Raw genomic sequence first — 22,878 nt, forward strand, 5'->3', positions numbered from 1 at the left:
ATAAACCCCTTTTAAGTACTAAAAGGCTGTTACAACATCTTTGCAGAGCTTTCTCTTCTCCAGGCTGATGGAGACAGCAAACAGGAGCGACTACAACAGCCTGACCAGTAGCTCTTGCACCTCTGTAGCCACCTCCATCCCCATGGGAAGCAGCCTGAGCTGCTCCTGACAGTCCACAGCAGTGATGACATGTGAGGCTGTAACGGCAGTTTCCATAGAGACATTTATTGGAAGGGTATAAAAATAGAGTGCAAATTTCATTAAGATGTATTTAAATACATCGTAGGCAAATAGCCCCACACATCGGCGGGAGAGGAGCCTAGAAAGCTGGCAGCATGTCCAAAATTCCCTGATGCACCCACATCTACTGAGCAAAGCAGAGCCCCGATCCCCATAGATGGGTCACAGTCCCTGCAAACCTCTTTGTCCCTTTGCTGTGTGCTGCTCTGTTTGATGAGAGCTTTCATCAGTGCAGGCACTGCTTCATCAACCAGCCATTGGAAATGCTGGTTGGGCTTAATGTAGGCACCTGCAATGTCCAGGTGGAATGTCTTCTGCATTGGAGAGGAGCCCTCAGCAGATGCTTGCTGGAAAGGTAGAGCTGCTCTTCCTCTTCATGGTTCACTGATAATGGTATTAAATACGTGCAGTATCACATTGGGTTAATACGGAGTAATGTGTAAATGAGCATCTTGGATCTTCAGCAGTCCTCCTGCTGAAGCTGATTCCATTCAAAAGCCCCATCCAAAATCAGGTCAAAATTATCCATTTCCTGCTCTCGGGAGAGTTCCAGAAACACCTGAAAGGGACAAGACGTGCTGTGGCCCTGGCTTGGGTGAGCGGAGCCAGGCAGCAGCGATTTGCCTACACTTATTCCCATCACACGAAATCCCTGCAGTGCAAAAACCCCAGACCATTTCCTACCACTTCCCCAGCACAGCATCCATCACCCACCCCTCCCGCAACAGTCTTTTTGTGGAGCCTCGCTGCTCCACCAGATCCCACTGGAGCTTTTCTTCCTGCTCATGCCTTTACAGCATACCCAGCCTTGAAATCACCCACCTGAGCCAAAGTGTTCAAAGAGAAGCTGTAGTCCTCGAGGTTGCATTTTTGTTTAGCTGTGGGGAAATGGAAAGAGAGTCAAAAAATGACAGTCTGTGTTTTGCCTCCTCAGAAAGTCACCTTGTTTTGCTCTCACCTTCCTCTAGCTTGGAGAAAGATTGAGACAGGGGCAGTGCATCTTCCATTGGGACCTTGTAGACTAGCAAAGAAGGGAACCTTGAAGGAAAAGAGGAAAAGATGATTCCTGGTCTGTACTGAGGTCCTGGGATCAAAACTTTAACCATGCTATGAGATTGATATGTGGACGTTTTGCTGCAGTGGTTACAGCAGGGCTGGACGTGGTGACGTTATCAAATCAGATCCCCAGACAGGGTGTCTGAGCCGGTCATCCATCTCCAGCTGGGACCCTGAGTCTGGCCATCACACTGGGCATGTTTTCAGGGATGAATTCCTGTTGAAACCACCGTTCATCCCATATTTTATAGTTACCGCTCCTGACGGGCTGCGCCTGGGAAAATCCTCAAAATCTCAGCATGGAGAAGCTCAGCGCGCTGCGGATCCTTCACCTTAATTTCCAGCAGATAGCCCTTGCCAAACTTGCTCTTCAGGTACTGAACGGAGCCAATGCACCTGCAGGAGGGGATGGAAAAGAAGAGATGCGCGTGTGAAACCATTGCTGCCCCATCATCCGCTCCTTCCCAAACTGGTGAAATCACAGGGAGCGCTCAATGAAGCCCACGGTGATGGGCTCTGGTAGGTGAGGCTGGAGGAGGAGCCCCTGTTTCCCAGCTCAGCTGTGCTCCCACCGTAGCTGCCCCGACACCAGGATGGCCACACGGTCGCACACTGCCTCCGCCTCCTCCATGTGGTGTGTGGAAAGGATGGCTCCTGACTCCTTGGCTTTCAGGGCGGCACGAAGCGTTTTCCTGAGGACCAGAAGGGGGATAAAAAAAGAAGGAAAAATAAAGTTAATGTTCCCTAGGAGTATTGGACACTTTTTCTTATACCTTCGTCCCTCCAAATGCCTTTCCCCTAAAACAAGTGTAAAAATTCACATACAGCAATTTTAGACTGACGTACACGTGATAATACTTTGAAATAACAATATTAGAATATACGTGTGTATATATATACATTAATAACTATTTTTGACTCAGGTCCCTTTATGAAGGTTTGCAATAAGGGTGAAAGTAAAATGTTTTTTCTCTCTCCTTGCTCCTGTTTTAGCTAGACAGAACCAAGAAAATCGAATTTCCAGTTAAAACCATTGGCAAGTGATAAGCAGCGCTAACCGCAGATGGGGTCAAGCACTCTTTACCTGGCCTTAGGCACTGCACCCTTTACGACTGTGGTGACACAGTGCCCAACATCCTACTCACCAGACACAGCGCTGCCCTTTGGGGTCCATGCCAGTCGATGGCTCATCCAGGAGCAGGACCGCTGGGTTGCCCAGCATGCACATGGCAAAGCACAGCTAGGACAGGGAAAAGTGACTGGATCAATCCTTTTGCAGTCCCTGGCATTTGGTCTACAAAAGGCTGCAGCAGCATCACTTCATTTATGGGAATAAAGGTTTGATTTGTAGGCAGTGTGGTCTTGGAAAAGGCTGATTTTCCATCACCCCACCATGGGGGACACCATGATGCTCTCACTGTAGCTCAGAGCCCAGGTAGGTCCCTTTGCTGACAAAGGGGATTTGATTTGTGCTATGAGCATTGCAGTGCTCATCGTGGATAAAACAATACAAACCTTTCTGGTTATCCCAGCAGATAATTTCCTGGATTTCTTTTTTAGGTAGTCTTGAAGCTGCAGAGCATTTACTATTCTGGGGGGAAGGGAGCAAGTGTTAAAAAGAAAGAACATTTTTGTTATTCCAAATCAATACACTCATCAAGGACTCCCACAATGATAAGAAAAAGGAACTTTCTTCCCCTTGCTTTTCACTCCTGCTTGTTTTCATTAAGCATTTATTGCGTTATTAAAATGGAAGGGAATACTTGAAGCAGAGTGTACTGAATAAGCCACAAGCTTTTGTCTAAACCCAGCATTAGTGTCAACAGCATTATAAATCCATTCCACCTTGCCAATGTCAGTTGAGCCCGCAGTGCTTAAGCACCCTTTCTTGTAGTTCCCAGCTATAACATCAGATTTCAGGAAAGCTTCCTAAAGATAACACACTTAAAAAGGCATTAGTGGTAAATTTATCCTCACTAGATGCACTCAGGCGAATTGGGGATTTTCTTAACCCACTCACTTAATCACGGCATTTAGCACAAAATCAGTTTTGCAGCTCCATTTCCTGAGCTTCTTTATGGCTTAGAGTGAATTTTGACTTTCTGGTCCTCTCCTCGCTGCCTAGGAGTGGGGATAAACCCTTGGCCAACCCCTGAAGCACCCTCCATCCATACCGGTTGACAGCAGCAGCCGTATCCTCCTTGGGCACCCCTTTCACAGCTGCATAGACCTGCAGGTGCTGGTGCACGGTGAGGTCTGGCCAGAGTGGGTCCTCTTGTGGGCAGTACCCCAGGAAGGAGGGTGCATGGTCCTGGAGGTGGGATGTTGCTCCATTTCGTTTCTTCATCAGCACCTACACAAATAGGGTGATAGTTCTGCTCTCATAGCCTTGCCCAGATGCAGATACAAGGGCAAGACTACTGGGATTTAGGTGAGGAAACCCAAAGAGCGAGGAAGTGATTTTGCAACCCTCATTTTGCGTTGCTTCTAAAGATAGCCATGGACAATTAAGGTAGATGCAACTGCTTGTCAAAATCAGACGTAGCTCAAAATTTGGTGCTGAGGCACTGGCACAGGGTGCCCAGAGAAGCTGCGGCTGCCCCATCCCTGGCAGTGTTCAAGGCCAGGCTGGATGGGGTTTGATCAAGCTGCTCCAGTGGAAGAGGTCCCTGCCTGTGTCAGGGGGTTGGGACAGGATGAGCCTTAAGGTCCCTTCCAACACAAACCACTCTATGATTCTATGAATATCTTTAATCACTACATTTAATTTAATACAATCAATACAATCTAACAGCACAGTGAAAGCAGTTAAAACCTTGATCACTCATAATGCTTTGCAAAATAATGATAGCTTAGCCTAGCACCAAGGTTTGCAGTCATGCTTTTATCATGGATCTCTCCCCTTTCTCCTACCTGCCCAGCAGTCAGTGTTGTCTCTCCAGTGATCATTTTCATAGCTGTGCTTTTACCAGCTCCATTGGGCCCCAGCAGCCCTAATACTTCTCCTGGAATAAATGCATGTAATTTCTTAGTAATACTTCCCCTTCAAGAAATACATCAGGCACAGTCCCATAAAAGAAAAAATACAATTAATAACAAAGACATATAAAAGTAAATAGGATAAATGTATGCTCTGAGAGCTCATAACATTTCAACTTTAATGATGCTGCGAGCCTGAGCATTGCTCCCAGGGCTCTCAGAAGTCTCTGCTCAAGTGGATTCTGGAGCTACGTTATTTTGGGTAACAGAGTCAAAGGTAACCAACAGAATGCCTCCGCCTTACACTGTCCATTATCACATCAACCACAGACTGAACGTGCCTTAACCACAGAACAAACAGATTTGACCTTTACATCCTTACTCAGATAAGTGAGAATTAACACTCTGGGTATGATCAGGGTCCAAATCAGGTCTAAGGAGAACAGTTCCAGATCTCACCTTTTTTAACACAGAAGGAAACATTTTTGGTGGCCATTTTCCTCTTCTTCTTAAAAATGGAACCAGGTTGCTTTACTTTATATTCCTTGCACAGATTGCTGACAATAATGACTGATTTCTGAAAGCAAGCAGGGAGAAGAAAGATCAGTCTATTATATTGGATAGCATTAGGCCTTCAGTAACATTTTTCCATTAAAAAAGGCAGAAAACCTTCTAAAGATCTTTTGTTTTCTAATTCGTTGGGAATCTGAGGTGCAAAAGGACACTTTACGTTCCTCTTAACAGCTTTCGTTTCTACCCTGATTGGGCCCACACTGTACTTATGGGGGTTGGATTTTCCCCATGAGAATAATACAGGCAAAGCACTGACCTGTGCTTATTGATACCTGATCATTTGGTTTTTACCAGTGGGCTTCTTATTGGTAAAAAAAAAAGACAGATTTGGTCATACCTCCTCCTGACTCGGAGTCGCTATGGCATTTCTCACTGCTGCTCTTTCAGCTTTAACATCTTCATCTTCCTCTTCAAGCTCTTCAGGATGCTGGTGGCTGCTTTGTCTTCTTGGGGAAATCCTACAAACATGAAACACCATATGGAGGTACTAGCAAGCTTGAGAGCTGTTTTATTGCTCTGCAGTATTTAAGAGGCTATTTTAGTTCTAAAAAATCACCAGTATTTAAACATGTATTTAAAAATAGGGACACAAAGTCAATGGTATCTGACCCACGCGTTGTCGTCAAGGTAAAGCAGTGTGATAGCAGTTTAGATCTCACATGTGCCTGCGGTGCGCGCGTGTTTATACCAACCTAAATATCGGGTCCCTTCTCAGAACTGCTCTTCCATATTTGATCTCCAAATATCGAAGAAGAAAAATGAAACCCACAGAATGGATCAAAGGCTGAAAAAGAGAGGTTGCCACATTAACAGCTTTGCATTCCACCTACTTGTGGCTGAAACTGAGATGGTGGTGGTGGTGGGGTTATAAAATACATGGGGGAAAACCATAGTGCGTGAAACATCTAAATTTGGGGTAATCCTGAAGGAGGTGAACTCTGCTATCACTTGCCAATACTCCAGAAAATAGCGATAGTAGAAGAAAAGCATCATTCATAAAAATAACAAGGCAGCATTAAGTGATTTGGGCTTATTCCATTCCCCCTTCCCCATTTCAAAGGGGAAAGGCTATTTTTGCACGGGGGTTAACCCATCTTGCTCCTGCTGCATGAAATGAGCCCAGGGTTCTTGCCTGTTTACTCGTAACTGAGGGCAGGGTTTAGTAGACATGCATTACTACATAAAAGTAATCTTAAATGTTTTCTTACTGCAAAGACAGTTATTAGTAAATCAGTCTTTGGAGTCAGATCAAAAAACCTCTCGTCATCGACAAAAACCTGTAAGAAGAATAAGAAAATACACAGTTAAGAGCGGCTGGCTAATTCTGGAAGGGTTAAAAGCAAATAACAAATACTTCGGAACTGGAGAAAAGCTTCTGGTTTACCTAAGACATTCACCACACAATGAACAAATACAGATAGCAGAAAATGTCACAGCACTCAGCGCGTCTCAAACCCTCCTCCTGGGGATAATGGCCTATCACAGCAAAATACCTTGCCTCCTCTCCTTTGGAGTCCCAGCAGAGAAGAGGTGGAGGTGAATGGGACAGGACAGAGGAGGAGTCTCTTCCGTTTGGACTTACTCCTAAGTAGTTTGGGGCTCATAAGTGGTCTTGTGTGTAGCTGGAGGGTAGTGTTAAATTCCTAGCTGACTTTCCACCCCCCCTTCAGCTGACATGGAGTAAAGCACCTTGTGAGTGTTCTGAATTCTCCCTTGGTTTCCATGCAACATCAGATGTGTAAGTTTCTCTTATGGCTGTTCAAGCCAAGTTGCTCGAGTCCGCATGGGAAGATCCTAATCTACAACCACAGCTCAAGCACCAGGAGTATTCCCTAACCATAATGAGCAGCAGGGAAAATCAGATCTGATCTGAAATGGATATCTAATGATGCACTCTGGCCACTGGGAAAATCCCACCCGTAAGAGAAAACTAAGGAGCCTTCCCAGAGCACAATGTGTGGGTATCACCAGACTTTGCTCACAAGAACACATAGTTGTGTTCTGTGGTGGGGTGCCTTTCCTTGCTCAGCACCATTGCTTACCTGCATGCAGCTCGTCGTTAAACACATCAGTGGGTACAAGGGAATCAAGAGAGACAGAACGTAGAGGGTGGTTCTGATACCCACCGAAAAATCCATGACTTTGCTGACGATACAAGTAACGAAGCATACCTAAGAATAAAGCAAGAGAGTAACTTAGCTGATGGGGAAGATCATGCTCATCACTAGCCTTTAAAGTTGTGTGGGTTCTACTTTTTCATTTCCCTGATGGATTCCTGAAGGTGGACAAGAGATAAAAAGATGAGAAACAGTGAGGGATCAGGATGTTTTCAGCCATCTCTGCCTGAAGGTAGGATGCTGGTTTGGGTCAGCTGGGGAAACTTCTTTCCAGGCAGAGCAATGAAGCATGGCATCCCATCCTGTTCTTTCCAACCCAAGTTCATGCCAAATAACCCAAGTCAGGCTGCGTCTAACCTAACGGCTCATGTCTCTACACCTTACTTCTCCTGGATGCAAAGTGTTGAACAGAGCAATAAATAACTTTTTTGTCTTCATTCCTGCGCTGGAGCAGGGTATATCCAAGCATTTCCCTGTGCCACAGTAGGATTACAGGAACAGAACATGGTGTCAGGAATTTAATACAGAATTGACTGCTATAAAACGCACGCTTGTGTTTACGTTCTTCATGTGTACTTGGTGTTCTGACATAGAGTTCGTCCTTATGATCTCAAAATACATTTCTGTAAAGCACATTTTCTAGCCATACGCTTACCGCTATCATGATAAAAGACCAAAAATCACAGTTCCATCCTCTGCGAAAGACGAAGGAGATCACGTAAGTGAAGAGAACAATAGAAATTCCATAGCTAAGAGCGCCTGTGATCTACAGAAAGAAAGGGCTTTCATTAGAAATTGGAGCCGTCTAAACAACCAGGAACCTATATATAGCAATGTGGTTCAGTTTAAACGATCATACATTGAGATCAAGGAGTTCATAAATTACCACAATTCTACTGCCAAGTGTAAAGGAGTATATTAAAAGGCAAGATTTATTGCCTTTTATTTCCAGCTGGGAAAACCCAAACTATAGGAGGTGAAACAAGGAGAAGGTCAGTAAGCACCTTGGGACACAGAGGTGTCTCCTGTATCCCTACATGTGCTCTGAATACTACCTCAATCCCTCCCTTAGTGAGCCAGCAATCATCAGAATGGGATGTACCAGCAGGAAGAGGGTGTCAGTGTGCCAGGAAGTTTTGGTGCTCAATGCAAACTGGAGCCCAAACATGGAGAAGAGGAGGAGCCAGCACAGTGGGATGTCCACCAGTGCCTGGCCACACCAGTATGCGGAGGGAAAGAGCCCTGAGACCCTCAGCTGGGCACGAGCTCCCACCTGGGAAGACACAATGGAAAGAGTAGTCTGTTGTTGGCTGCAAAGCTGCTCATGGCATCATACTCAAACTTCCTTGTGTCAACGCAGTTGTAATCCCTTCCGTGCACCCCAAATCTGCCTTCGTTTACCTTGTAATCCTGCATATAGCCCATTGCGAAGTGAGGAGGAAAACCAGGGAATAACAACAGCATATAATAGAGGTAAATAGTAACAAAAATACCCCAGAATTGTGGATCGTCTACCTGAAAAAGAAGAACAAAGCATTGTGTAAAACGTATGCCATGTAAAAGGCAAGGTGCAATGATTTGTTTTATTGCATTTCTCATGAAATACAGGACAGGATGAACACAAAGTGAGATCTGAAAGCAAATACTGTGAGGAGGATGGTTTTCCTCAAACCACAGCCCTGCAAAGTGAAGTAGAGAATAAGGAACCTCCTGAAGAAACCCTCCTGAAGAAACCCTCCCAGCCTTCAGTTTTCCTGAAGTCAAATATTCCAGAGTGAGCATTGAGGAAGGTGGGCTTACAGGTACGTACAGCCCATGGGCCAGAGTGAGCATTGAGGAAGGTGGGCTAACAGGCACATACAGCCCGCAGGCTTCCCGTTTAAATCTGATGAGTTACTGAGACCTTAATCAGATTTAAGGACTATTTTCTGACACCTTCTGGCTCTGGCACTTACAGAGAAAAATGGATGGCTCCAGATCCGAATGTGCACGGTGGAATTGAAGGCTTTCAGCAGAGCGTTGCTAATGACATTTACAAGCACTGGGAAGCAGTTGACAGCCTCCAGGTGGCATAACACGGTAAACCTGTAGCTCTTGAAAGAGCAAGAAAACAAGATGAAAACTCTTGGCTTTTCTCATCTGTAGTAGAAAAGGAGCACACCAGGAGAATCCAGGCCTGGAATAATTTTGCTTATGCTTTGTTTGCTAAAAACCAAATTAGAAGTTATTAGAAGTCAGTGCTACAAAAAACATGAAGTTTGAGGTGGAGGATGAAGGAGATAAGGTCTCCTCTATCATGTAGTTTATTGGTTAAAACACTTCCACATCTTTCAACCCATGGGCCTTTTTCAACAGGACCATCCCACAGGTAGACGAGATGGATGCGTCATGCTAAGTTGTTCAGTTGTTGGGAAGAAACAGGAGGAGGAGAACCAAAATCCTCACCTGACCTTTGCGAGACACCTTTATAGCCCCATTGTGTTTTAGCTCCTCTGTGGTGTTTTCCTCACTTGTTATTTCCACTGTGAGATCTTGGCTCTCGAGCACGTGGATGAAGTCTTCAATGGCTGTGCCTGGTGTGAAAGCCGAAAGTAGAGGAATCATAATACTGGACAACAGGAGAGTCTTTGATAGTTTGGGGTTTTTCTTCAAATCCATGACCACCAAACAGAACCTGAGGAAGTCTAATAACCGTGGATATCAGACAGCACACACGTGGCAGATCATTGCACATTCTTATTAAGTTAATGGATTTCAGTCTCATTGACTGCATTTTTGCATTGTCATTTTTTCCGCTGCCTTTCCTGAACTGCTACCAAATGTACCCTCCCTTTGTGATGGTCTGATGAAGCCAACAGTCTCATACTCTGGCCAAATAATGTTAAATAGCATCCAGTCATAGGAACATTGAGGGTAAAACTGGAACAGATCATTAATTTTATTCAGCATTAGTGAGCCTTTGCTGGAGCGTGGTTTGAGAATCCCATGCTCTGAAAAAGCAGAGACTTTGGATAGGGGTCTGGATTTGGGGCAGGGAAAGAACTGGGTTCCTTCTAATCTCATCTGCTATGATACCCTTTTCACATCATTGCATCATTATCTTACCCAGTGGGTTTCCTTCACAACCTTTAAAAAATGACAATTCCCATGCTTCTCCATCACAAAACCCTCCATCACACCTTAGATCCCCTACATCCTACAACTATCTCCTCTTTCACTATTTTCCTTTGCAACACCAAGCAGCCCCAGCACAGGAAAGGATGAGGAGATATCATTGCCCTCACCCGTGTTGTTGTGGACCAGGAGGCTGGTTGTTGTCTCTGACCAAGCCCTCTTCCCCTGGGGCAAGAAGTACCGTGCAGATGAGAGCTCCCAAGCATTCGCGCTCTTCCAGGCAGCAAGCAGGGACAGTTGCAAAACCACAGGAAGCAGGAAAACCACATAGAGCAGCAAACTAAAGAGAAAGATGGATAAACACTCTGAAAACAGACCTTCGGCAGAATGCGGTTGCCTATTGGGAATGGTTAAACTGTATTCGGGTTACCCAACGCTCCTTCTGTTAAAAATATTTGGCAATTTTCTTTTCAGAAGTCTCAAATTTGATCATTCACAAACAACCTCAGAATGCATCAGGGAGAGAAACCTTAGATCTGCAATGCTCAAATTTTAGAGCCATAAAACGCTTTTCAGATTTCCTGAAAGATGCATAAATCAGCGTCTCCCATCGGTTTCTTGTACCCCAGCAGGAAATACCAGCTTGAAGATCAATGGGGCCAAAATAGTTCAATATTGGCAACGTGAGAGAATTTTAAGTTAAAAGAGGAAGCCTGATAGCAGCATTTTCCCCTCTCTCTGTACACACTGGTTTATTTTGAAACTTCCCCCTCCATCTGAAATAAAAGTGTTTCTAAATGATTCTTTTCTTCAGAAAGAAATTGGGTTTCTGTTGCATAAATTACTCAGTACAGAAAGGAAAATGCACAAAAGGGAGATTTTGTATTACTGGCACTGGAAAAGAAGAAGCTTTTCTCTCCTCTGAGTGCAGATTACCAAGATCATTCATTGCTAAGACCTGATACCAACTAATCTAAATGGCTCATTGAAACAGCCTGCTGTGACTGCTCGGATCTGCAAGAGAGAATCACGTTGGTACATACATGGACCGCAGGCTTTTCACTGAGCTCTTCAGCTTTAAGAAGTGCACCCATGCCATGGCAAAGACCTGCTGCCTCCAGAGAGCCAAGCCAACGACTGCCGCCTTTCCAGAGTCCGAGAGCAGGAGGGAGCCCGGCTCCATCTCCTCAGGGCATCGTGATCCCACATCTGCACACTCTTCCCGGAGGACGTGCTCATCTGCAGAGAGTTTTCCACGTGCGCATTTATGTCTAAGACCAGCTTCTATATTGTAATGTGTGAAAGCCTAAGAGCCATGCAGTAACCAGCTGTTGGAGGCATGGCCAGGGGTTATTGCAAAGTAGCTGCTCCCTTTGGCTGTGGATTGTGCGTTTGCAGCCACGATTGTACCTTCTTGATCCACTGTGGCTTCTTCCTCCAGCCTCAGGAAGACATCCTCCAGGGTTGTCATGCTAACCCCGTAATTGATAATTCCCTGGTCAGAGCAACTGTCGAGGCCACTGAACAGATCTGCAGGGCAGAGATAACACAAGTGCCTCCAAGGTTGCAAACATAAGCACATATAAGCTCCACCCCTGGCAATGTTCAAGGCCAGGTTGGACTGAGCCTTGGGTGACGTGGTTGAGTGTGAGGTGTCCCTGCCCATGGCAGGGGGGCTGGAACTGGATGATCTTAAGGCCCTTTCCAACCCAAACCATTCTGTGATTCTATGTTCTATGATTCTATGCTAAAATTGTAGGACAAGACCATAATGCAACAGTTCTAATTCCTTTGTGACTTCTATAGAAAATCTCTCCATTTCTCTTTCCCCACATTTGTGATTATTTCGTTTCCCTATGAACAATTCTGAATTATTTTAATACACATTACCTGGGAATTTGTTCATGTTTTCTAGTGGCAGTTTATATCTCAGCTCATATTGACTGTGTCCTAAGACTATGACATTGGGGATGTACCGTTTAACCAGAGATGTCACGTTCTTTAAGTCACAGGACTCACTGACATGGATCCTGTTCAGTCATAAAGAGATGCTTAGTCTTGAAACAACAACAAACCAACCCTAGCAACCAAACAAGCGCAAAAAACCCAAACACAAATAATCCCCCAAACCCAAACACGAACCCAGACTCGAGCAACTGCCACCACTGGGTTTGCTTGGATGCATACAAAGAAAGCTCCAGTGTATTTCATTCATTCCTTACTCCTGAGTAAATTCCTGATTCAGTTTATTTAACTGTATTAATCAAGCTCATTTTCTTGGTTTGATGACATTTGCAATATGGTTTCCCCCTGACACTCATTCTGGCGGCTCCCTGTACATGAATATTCCCAGATACCCATTGCTGGGGTTGAAGCAGATACCTTAAATGGTAGCAAATCCCCCATTTCTTCTTCAAGAACAGAGAAGAACCGACACATTTCAGCCTCCCGTGTGAGATGAAAGCCTTGCGGTCTAGAGGAAGAATAAGCCAAAGGGATTTATACTGTAGAGCTGTGGTTCAAAACTGGTTTTGCAACTGAACCTCATATGAGCTTTCTGCTCCAGGGTTGCTCTGCAGAGATGCTGCAAGGCTGAGCCAGTGCTTGCCTGCGAGGGTATCAGCCTCTTCCATGAACTGGGTACTGAACAGGATCACCCGTCCAGCTCTGTGCTCCTTAAGGAGGCTCCACACCTTGTGCCTGGAAAGAGGATCCAACCCAGCTGTTGGCTCATCCAGGAGCAAAACCTGTAGAATGGATGAAATCAGACATTCCTCATGCCAGAGTTATTGCATGTCTTTGGGGTTTGATGTTCTGAAAACCTCATGTCCTGAAGGCAAGAGACCCAAGCCATCTTTTGTGCAAAGGCATCTATTCTGGCAGCTGAGGTCAAGGAACTGTCTGTGTGCTTTAAAACTAGACTAGCACAATGGATCAGCAATATAATGTAATTTATTAATGTTAGTAATTATGAGAACTTTAAAGATGTCTGAAATCATGCAAGAGCTTGTAGCAAAGTACGTGACAAGGTTTTACTTACTTTGGACCTAAACATTCCCTATGTTACAAGCTCCATGCCTGCTGCTGCTTTACCTGAGGGTTCCCAAGCATGGCTATTCCAATGGATAACTTCCGTTTCTGCCCACCACTGAGTTTCTCCGCTTGAGTGTTTTGAATGGTACTGATATCCAGCAGCTCCAAAATGTTTTGCACCTAGAATAACACAAGGATGTCCATTCTCAGCACCAAGTGTCTTTACTAGTTGTGAAGGAGATCTGGCTGGGATTGAAGGTACAGTTTCTAAGAGCATGGACCAAGGTCTATCATCACCAGCAACGGGTCATCCGCTTATATCCTTGGGTTGAGCAGATGTATTGCTGTGGTTGCATCAAGCCCACAAGCTTGCCTACTAACCTGGCTGATGGTCAAAACCAGCTTTGGTTTTCAGAAGACATAACCAGAAGGAGCCTTTGAGCTTCCCAAAGGAGCCTTTGCTGAAACATGATGCATTCCATGGGTGTGCTCACGGGACACGCACTTACCTCTCGCTCTACCTCTTTGGACCTGATGCCCTTGATTTCTGCAAAGGTTTTCAAGTTTTCTTTCACCGTTAAGACACCGAACTGTACATTGAACTGGGGGCAGACGCCAATCATCTCTTGAATCTCTTTCCTATCTCCTATTTCAGAGAGTTTATAGTTGTAGATGGTTGCAGAGCCTGTTTATAGGAATAAAAGTGGTGAGGTGGAATGAGCTGGTCTTCACAGCTTTTGAATTAAGCCCACTACTTGCCATCCTACCTTCAGAAGGGAAAGTGAGCCCACTGAGCACGTTTAACAGCGTTGTCTTTCCAGCCCCACTGTGGCCAAGTAAGGCAGTGATCTGACCCTCATAAATATTTAGAGACAAACCTAGAATGCAAATAACATCAAGTTTGGGAAGAAATAAGGTTTGACTTGGCTCTACTCATTGTTGAGGGTAGGACAAGTTCAGGAGTATAAGGACTAGGTAAAGATAATTATTGAAAAGTGCATTAAGGAATGTGGGGCAAAGTTCTGCAAACCTTTAACTAAAGACATAAGAAGTTGCTCTGTATTTAGCAGAAGAGACAGAAATACAATAGGAAAAAAATATTCGTTCTCTTTAGTCTTATTAAATATGGAAAATCAGTGAAAACTGAACAAAATAGTGATCAGTTACATCAATATTTGACATAAATTTTTAAGCAATGCAAGTGTTATATTTCTTTGACCAAAATGTTTGCGCAACTGCTTTCCCTCATCTATAACACAGGAATCAGTATCAAGGCTTTCTCACCTCTTAAAGCTTCTGTCTTCTTGTCCTTCTTCTCATATGCTTTTTTAATATTGCTGAGTCTAAAAGGAAGGTGAGTAGGCTGTTATGGTTTGGTTTGGTATGCTCTGTATACAGGTGTGAACAGCTCTACCTGGCACACAGTATTGGACCACCCAGCCTTGCAAAGACAAGGTTCTTAATGGATGTTTAACCAGGTCTACACCAAAAACCCTGCTATTTTTAAAACTGAATTTACCCAAATTTCACTCTTAGTGCTCAGCCTGCATTATCTATTTATCTGATCTGCATTCCATCTCTAATATTTCTCTGTGAAATAAAGTGTTTTGCAAGAGCCTCCTGAACACAAAAGCTGCCTGGATAAATCAAAACAAAGCTGATGGTGGAAGTAGTGGGAGCATTAAACCCAAGCCCACCAACTGAAAAAGCATGAACAGCAGCTCCTCTCTTTACCTGATGGCCTCTTTCCCCGTGAATTCAGAGGGCACTGGCTCCACATCGTCACTGAGGAGCTCTTCAGGGTTCACTGGAGTTCGGGGCATCTTTCTGGTAGAGCTTCTCCTGCTCCGCACCCAGTACGAGGGCTTCAGGCAGAAAAAAGGGGACTCTGGGATGCCATGTTTGCCTTAGAGGAAAGCAGAGAAGGTGATCTGTCATTAACCAAAGCCACAACCAAAGCACCATCTGGGACTAAACCTATAGGAGGGTCTAATAAGAACCTGGCTGCCTGAAAATCGGTACTTTGAGGGGTTAAAAAGAGAGGTTAGGAGATGGGGTTAGGAGAGACAAGAAGGCTGGCTTCAGGGCTATACCTAGTGAATTCAGCATTTACTTAATGAATTAACGTATCATCCCACTCTGTTTTCTCATAAACAGCTCAACAGCAATATAAGAGAAAGAAAGACCACCAAGTACTTTGTTGTCTTTGATTTGGGACTTAAGAGTGTGCATGCTGGGGGCTGAAAAGTCATTCAGTAACATAATACAGGTTTTTAGTCCAAAACCCATTCTGAGAATGGAGCAGGCCCTCATTTCCTTGACAAGCTATTATAGGCAATCCATAGAAATCAGAGGTATAAAATGAGAGAGTATAATCATAAGTATAAATTATACCCACCTGGGAGAACTTTGTCGAAGTACATAGCTAACAGCATGTATATGACTGAGTCAAAGACCAGCATAATGTAAGTCGAAAATAGAAAGTATGAATCCTCCATTAAGTTAGAAAAAGAGAAACCCATTCCATATTTTTCTAAATGGAAAACCTGAAATAAAAGACAAAGAAGGATAATTTGCAGGCTGGAAAACTACGCAGATGCCATAGAACCATGGGCATAATTGACTTTGTTAACCCAGATGTCATCTGCAGTACTGACCAGTGTTCCTTCCTTTCTATCTAGTGAGGAAAGGAAATACATTTACTCCATGCAGAGATCTTCTGGTTTCATTTAGAATTTTCCAGAACAATCCGAAAGCAGAGACCAGAATGTTACAGAAAATCATTCAAGAAACATGATATTGGCAGCCTTGATGTGACAGAGTCATGACAAAGACAGTACAATTTTACATAGTGATGGATTTATCCATATGGTAAGTTAGCAGTAAACTCAGTTTCTTTTCTGCTGGTGCAGAATCTCTTCTCCCAGGCAGATTCTTTAATCTATATATACACACGTATTATATGTGTGTGTATATATATTAAATCTTTTTATATATATAAAGAATATATATTTTTAATATATATATTTAATATATATACATTTAATATATATGTATTTATATATTTATATATAATTATATATAATTATTTTATATTTATATATATAATATGTAAAATGATATATAATATATATTTATATTTAAATATATTTAATAATATTTAATATATATAAAAATATATATATTCTTTAATATATATATACACACATATGTATATTGAATAACTGGAGCTAGCAAGCATTGCTCAGAGCTATGGCGATATGGCTTATGGAAAACTGGGAAACTGCACTGAATTATCCAAAGTGGGGATGGAGGAAGGATGGCTGCAGCAGGAAACTGGAGTTGTGTTTGCAGTGCCTCTGTTGCCAGGAAGAGTCGCTGCAGCAAGAGGGGAATGACCGGGTTGAGAAGAGCTGATGTCCCCAAGTCAACTCCCATCCGCCTGGGGTCCAGCCCCAGAGGATAATGGTGCTGTTGTGTGTGGCGATGGGCTCGCTGCGGCTTCCTCGGGTTCATGTGGGTGGTGCTGAAGTGCACAATGACAGACTGTGAGGAGGGCTGTGGTGTTGTTTGCATTCATCAGCTTTTAAACAGGGGAATGGGATGGGGGCATCGGAGCCCCTCTTTGCTGCCCAACAGCAGCTCAGCTCTCATAGGTGTGAATGAAGAGTACTGGAAGATTTTACAGATGTGGAGAAACTGGTCTTTTGCAACGAGGACTGTGACTTCCCACACCTTTTTCTACCAGCAAAGCACAGCAGGGTCCTTCATGGCCTCTGTCTGTGATAAAATATACTCTGTCCTCACTTTGCCCAGGACAGCAAACTACCAGGAAGGTTCAGCTGCAGAGATGGTGTGCCATACCTTTGCAATGCCAGCGTTAAATGCAAAAGGACAGAAGAGACCAAGAAACCATTTCACTGGTTCTGGAAGGTTTTCTATCAGCACCACAAGGCTCAGGCATCCGAAGAGGAGGGTGATGAGGAACGCCATGAAACCAGGGAGTCTGGAGGTCCTTACTAGGGAGCAGAGCATGAAAACCAGGTGGATCTGTAAGAACAGAAGTTTCCTTCAATCAGGGAAGAAAATAAATCTCTTTTACTGTAGCGCCTCCATTTGGCAGGCAAAGAGATCGCTCCTGAGCTGAGTCCATGTAATAAAATACGCTAAAATCCTTCTTAGTGGGTTGATCTGACTTTCAGACCAGGTCTTTGGTAGCCAACCTACTGCCTTGTCAGACCTTCAGGCTGCGATTCAAATCACTGCTGCTGAGTCAGAGAATCCACGCAGCTATTTCAATCAGTATGACCATACAAGGGATGCAGTCCTGAGCACTGTGCAAAAGGCTCCTCAACAGTGCAATAAATCATGTAGTGAGAAAACGTGGCTGTAAAACCCGACTTACACATGCTAGGCCATAGAGGAAAAACAGCAGTAGGACCGCAGGGAAGCTGCTGAGGTAGAAAGAGTTCTGCACCACGACAGCTGTCAGCAGGCAGGAGAGGACCAACACGTAAACAGCATAGAGCAGACTCCAGGAGAGCCTGAGGATGAAAGGGGGCATGACACTTTCATTTAAATAAGAACTGTTGTTGCGACTTGATCTGCGTGCCAGAACCATTTCATATTAAGATATTAATTATGTCCCAGGGTCAACTCGTTCAGAACAGATTGCACCATCCACCTGAGGAGGAAACACTAAGGAAGAAGAGCGCACCACTGCCATGCTCAGCACTTCTGGTTTGTCCTTAGAGTACTGGAGAAAACTTATGAGCCCATTCAACTTACTAACTGACTGCTCAAGTGCCCAGGAGTATTCTGCTTTCTGGCAAACACACCTTAGTTAAAAAAGAACTCACCAAAACGCAAGGTCCTGCAGCCCCATTGTCTTCATCAATACTTTGAGCTGCTTCTTTTCTCTTGCAACATTCATTGACAAGAAATACATGAACGGGGAGAAACACATCACAATAGTAATCATGAAGTAACTGTAGTTTAGTGTGATGGAGGGGATGACGCTCCGGGACTTCATACGGACACCAGCAATTGATTTCATTTCTTCCCAAACAGAATGATTTGCCACCACCTAAAGGAATTCAAGGTCAGCACCTCAGCACTTATTTTCTGCAGTGAGATGGATTTATATAAGGAACCTTCTGATTCACCATCTTTAGGTGTACTTTTGAATGCAGCTTTATAGAAAACACTAACAAGTAATGCGATAAAGCCCAATAGGAAGGGCTCATCTGACTCATTTGTGTGTCTGCTCCTCAGCTAGATTGCCTCCTTTGTCTAATTGGAGAGAGAAATCCTTCAAGCTCATCCAGAGGTAAGGATCCAGACACACAAATGATTCACATTCCCCAGTGTCCTGTTTCTCTCCCCAGGTACAAAACCAGCCTGGACAACTGGAGATGCACAGCCAGGTGATATTACCCCTATCCTGGTACGCTTTTGAGGAACAATTTGGAAAGGAAGGACAAGAAATTACAGACATGCCTACTTTGAAACCAAGTAATTCAGCAGATACGCAGAGCACCCCAGTCTCCTGCAAGAACTGCCTTTTCCTTGGAATCTGAGTAATTCCCTAAATCAAATAATGGTATTACACTTGGTTCCCAGCCTTTAAGAGAAACTAAAGTCAGGAGCCACTGATTGCATTCAAGTTCCCACTGGCACTGCCAATAGTACTCGGGTGGCTGAGTATTTAAAAAGGTTCTTTCTATGCAGAATTTTCTGACTTTGCTATTGCCACAGAACAATTTGTCTCTCCTATACCACGCTTAAAACAAAAGGACACCTACACCAGGTCATAAATCCCATTTACCTCTATAATAGCAGCATCAATGCTGGCCTGCAGGGACAGGAAGCCTTTGTACCAGTACCTCGGGCTGTGACAGTTCGTCCATGAGAAATCGTAACAGTTATCTGCAAGGTGAGAGGTGAAGGGAATCACAGGTAAGAGCGGTGAAAGGTAAATGGCTTTCACTGCAAAAGCTGATGCTAAGATGCATGTGCACTATGGGGACTCTGGAAATGGACAGTGTCCCCCTGACCAGAAAAATAACAACTTATCACTGAACAGATATGGATTATTCCAAGGAAGCAATTCTGCCCATGCCAGGCAATCTCCCACCCATACATCCTCATTTTGTATTACCTATGTGTCCAAAGTTGTCATTTGGAATAGCCACATTCTCAGCAGGAAACCTGAGGTGATAGGAGAAGTTGTCCTTAAATACAACCCCTATAATTTCTCTATTTGAAATCCAGGCTTCTTCCAGGGCTCTCTCACTGTCCAGTGCTTTTAATGCTATACCTGTGGTGTGTAAGAAAAGAATTGCAATGAGGTTTTTCAGGTCTGGAAATACGTGCCCAGGCACTGGGTGTATATCCTGCTTTTTTAGCACTGCGACTCCTCCTTCCCAGCTCTCCTCATGGGATGGGGTGGCACTTTAAAAACCTTCATACTTCATCTGTTGAGAAATGTACCTCAAAAGAACAAACCAAGGTGTCTTAATAGTATTAGTCTACATAGAGAATATTGGGAAAGGTTCAGCTTTGCTCCTCTGAAGCACTCAGTAATAATTTAAATACTAGAGAAGAAGTATTGATGAGAATGGAAAAGTTGGGACGAGTTTTCTCCCCTGACCAAAGATATTGGAGAACCAATAAACCACAAAACTTGTACAATAGGTTAAATAATGACAAAGTTACATATTTAGCAAGCCAACCGTACCTATCATTACCGAGTTCAAGGCCACTTTATTCATGATCTGCCTTGTGGTCACAGTGATGGGTGTATAAGCGATGGTGACCCCAGTGGCATCGTAGGCAGGATCATCCAAGTGCCCGAGGTAGCCATAAGGCACTTCAGGGTAGCGGATGGTCCTCAGGGACATGCACACCAAGAAGATCAGTGGCAGAAAGAGCAGAGAGAGCATCCACTCCTAGGAGAGGGGGAGAGCAGAGAAGAGGATTTAACAGTACAAAAGTGTACTCTATATGGGATTAAAATACAAGAAGCACTAAGTCACACAGGTACCTCAGATGTTAACTAACAAATGGTCTTTGCATCGTGCTTGTTACCTCAGTAAATTACCCAAAGAACCCATCGGTGCTCTCATATATCACATGAAAGACAGAAATAGCAGTTAAGAAAGTGAAGTCTCAAGGTGTCTGTTACCAGCCAGGCTTTTCAAGAGTAACTTAGGGCAGGCAGGGATTGGCCACTCTCAGTGGCTGACTACTCACTGTTGTCTTTCTATTTCAGCTTACCTGAAAGCTCTGCGTCTTCATCCTCCACTTCATCAGGATATTTTTCCACAAGAGAACTTTAGTTTGCTGGAACACCCCCGTATTTCTCTGAAGAGTCTTCATCTTTGAACCTACAAACATAATTTTTTTGCCCCAAATCACTTTCAAATGCAAGAAAAGCCAGAAAAGCAGTGATGCTTTACCTCTGTTCTTGCTGCAAGGAGCAGCTCAGACCTCACGTGCTGAGCACAAGCCAGCCCTGCAGCACAGCTTCTAACATGGCAGGACCTCATCATCCTCAACATCCCAACCCTTACAGTGGTAAGACATTGATTGCAACCAGAATTTCACACTTTTGTGCTGTAGCATGGTAAAACTGGAGGAGTTATTTGTGAAATAAAAGAGGGAAGATCATTCCACACAACCTGAAATGGGCTTGGGTGCCTTAATAGGTAAGAAATGACAACATGGTCAATTAAAATCACCAAAACCTTTCCGCATGTCATCTTAACGTGCTGAAAGCTTCACACCAAGAAGCATTGAGCAACTCCTGGCTGCGGTGTGAGCTGAGCTCACAAGGAAAACAGCACTGGTTGAAGGCAACTCGGAGCTAGGAGAGAACAAATTCTTGGAAGTGTGTGGGGAGAGCTGTTGTTGCTGGGGATATTAATAGAAAACAAGAGAGAAGCAGACAGCCACGAGCCTGTTTTGGTGTGTTACTCCAGCAGACCTGGCAGCATCCTTTAAAAGACGTGGTCAAAGCAAAACAGAGATTTGCTGCCTGGATTAATGCTGGTGGTGGTAACTTAAAGAAGCAGGCACAGAGCTGGCTGCCAGAGTAAATTTTGCAGATGAGATACATCCATATTAGCCATCAGTAATTAAGAGTACCTTTAATGAGGAAAAGGATTAAGTAAACCCTATGCAGAAGAGCAACACTCACTGCTCCGCTGTCACATATATAGATAAAATATGCTTTCAAACAAGACACTGATCTTCTATACGTGACATCTTAGGTGGAAATAGCAGAACATTTGTAGATCTAATCCCTCCAAACCTTCCTGTCGTATGGAAGGAGGATTTACGTTGTGCTGCTCCCTTTGGCGGATGATGCCTCACAGCGCTGACAGGCAAGACAGAGTTGATCTTCTTCCAGTTATTTATATGCAGCCCACAGGAGAGGCATGATCCCTGTAATGAGGCAGCAGGCGCTGGAATGCTGGAAAAGCAGCTGCAACAAATGGTCTTCCCTCGGTGCACGCTGCAAACACATGCACTAGCACAGCATGCCAGGAGGATGAGCAGGGACACGGGCTCAGTGACAGAAGACTCTTTAAATTCAATCCTTAGCTTACACTGCATGTCGGGAAAGAAATCTGCTCCTCACGTGCTGGATTAGCTAAAATACGGAGCTGGACTGATCCTAACACATCCCCTTAGCACTGAGAACCTGTGGAAATAGATCTCTGCCATAAACTGAGCTCCGTTTGTGTGTTATTCCATATCAAACTGTCACCTTTAAGTAGCCACTAAGCTTCATCACAAACTTAACTCAGCCTGTTAGAAAGATGCCCAGTGTCCCACCTATGCATTCATATTCTCAGCCAATGTTAAGTGTTATTAATTACTGGATGTTTTCATATCCTTTAAATAGCAATTTTTACTTCCTTGAAGAAGAATGCTTAACCTTACCTTGATGGGAAGGTTTGAAAGGAATCCAGAGCTCGTCCTTTGCAGTGTGCCTATAGAAGCAGAGATGCTGATCCTCCTCCTGGCATGGACTGGCCCCGCTGCCCAGTGGCTCTCAGTGCTCCTTTGTCCACGCACTCATTTCTTCAGTCCAGCACTTCTGCCAAAAGGCATTCCTCACACCATCACTTCTCTTTTCCCTTGCTTCCTCCCCCCCCCCTTCCTCTTTGGCAGATGTTCAGATTTATTTATGTTAGAAAAAGCAAACGGAGCGTATTGCTGTTGGGTTGCTGGAGTGGATTCTCCGAAAAGTTACTCAGCAAATTCTTGAGTCTTGGCCAAGAGAAGTGAAATGAGCCCAACAACAAACCACACAAATATCCTTGCTCTGGCAAACTCCAGTGTATTTCTCAGCACAGCAAGAGAGGCTGAAGACAACAGCGATACCGCAGCACAATGCTATAGGCGAGGAGCAAAAGGTGACTCTGGCTCATCCCTCAATGGCAAAGGTTGTGTTTGCAAAGTCGCAGTGTCACCAGGCTGGTGCAGGAAGAGTGTGTGGGGTGGCTGCCTAGGGGCTTCTCCTGACAGGAGGGGCCCAAAACTGAGCCATGGCAGCCACATTCAGGTATCTGCCTGCCTGCATCCCTGCCTGCATCCCTGCCTTCATTGCCCAGACACCCATAAGTGCCTGCATAAGTCACTGCATCCTCGTTGCCTGCATCATCCATACCTTCATCACTGGCATCATCCACATGAACCAGAGGAGCTCATGGTGTGGGTGAAGGTCTTGCTGCTGCATCAGTCCCATGGGATGGAG

At 44.3% G+C, this 22,878-nt stretch overlaps 1 protein-coding gene across 1 annotated transcript; it reads right to left on the reverse strand.

Moving 5' to 3' along the window:
* Positions 1 to 204: 204 nt before the first annotated feature.
* LOC136021292 (ATP-binding cassette sub-family A member 10-like) lies at positions 205 to 22,254 on the reverse strand. The gene is made up of 39 exons (XM_065693362.1): positions 22,062 to 22,254; positions 20,391 to 20,500; positions 19,852 to 20,062; positions 19,273 to 19,431; positions 18,940 to 19,040; positions 17,972 to 18,198; positions 17,518 to 17,656; positions 16,977 to 17,162; positions 15,511 to 15,658; positions 14,847 to 15,018; positions 14,397 to 14,455; positions 13,880 to 13,990; positions 13,622 to 13,797; positions 13,173 to 13,292; positions 12,688 to 12,826; positions 12,462 to 12,552; positions 11,970 to 12,109; positions 11,490 to 11,609; positions 11,123 to 11,318; positions 10,250 to 10,419; positions 9,411 to 9,538; positions 8,921 to 9,058; positions 8,367 to 8,480; positions 8,068 to 8,238; positions 7,621 to 7,731; positions 6,891 to 7,019; positions 6,057 to 6,125; positions 5,541 to 5,632; positions 5,186 to 5,306; positions 4,735 to 4,852; positions 4,210 to 4,301; positions 3,471 to 3,649; positions 2,812 to 2,887; positions 2,442 to 2,536; positions 1,869 to 1,988; positions 1,552 to 1,692; positions 1,199 to 1,278; positions 1,063 to 1,118; positions 205 to 799 (listed from the first exon to the last, which is right to left on the reverse strand). Exons 2-39 carry the CDS (start codon positions 20,490 to 20,492, stop codon positions 701 to 703), a joined length of 4,896 nt encoding a protein of 1,631 aa, XP_065549434.1. The 5' UTR covers positions 20,493 to 20,500; positions 22,062 to 22,254; the 3' UTR covers positions 205 to 700.
* Between the last annotated feature and the right edge of the window lie 624 nt (positions 22,255 to 22,878).

The sequence above is a fragment of the Lathamus discolor genome, chromosome 13, assembly GCF_037157495.1.
Source record: "Lathamus discolor isolate bLatDis1 chromosome 13, bLatDis1.hap1, whole genome shotgun sequence".
In the NCBI taxonomy this organism is placed as follows: Eukaryota; Metazoa; Chordata; class Aves; order Psittaciformes; family Psittacidae; genus Lathamus; species Lathamus discolor.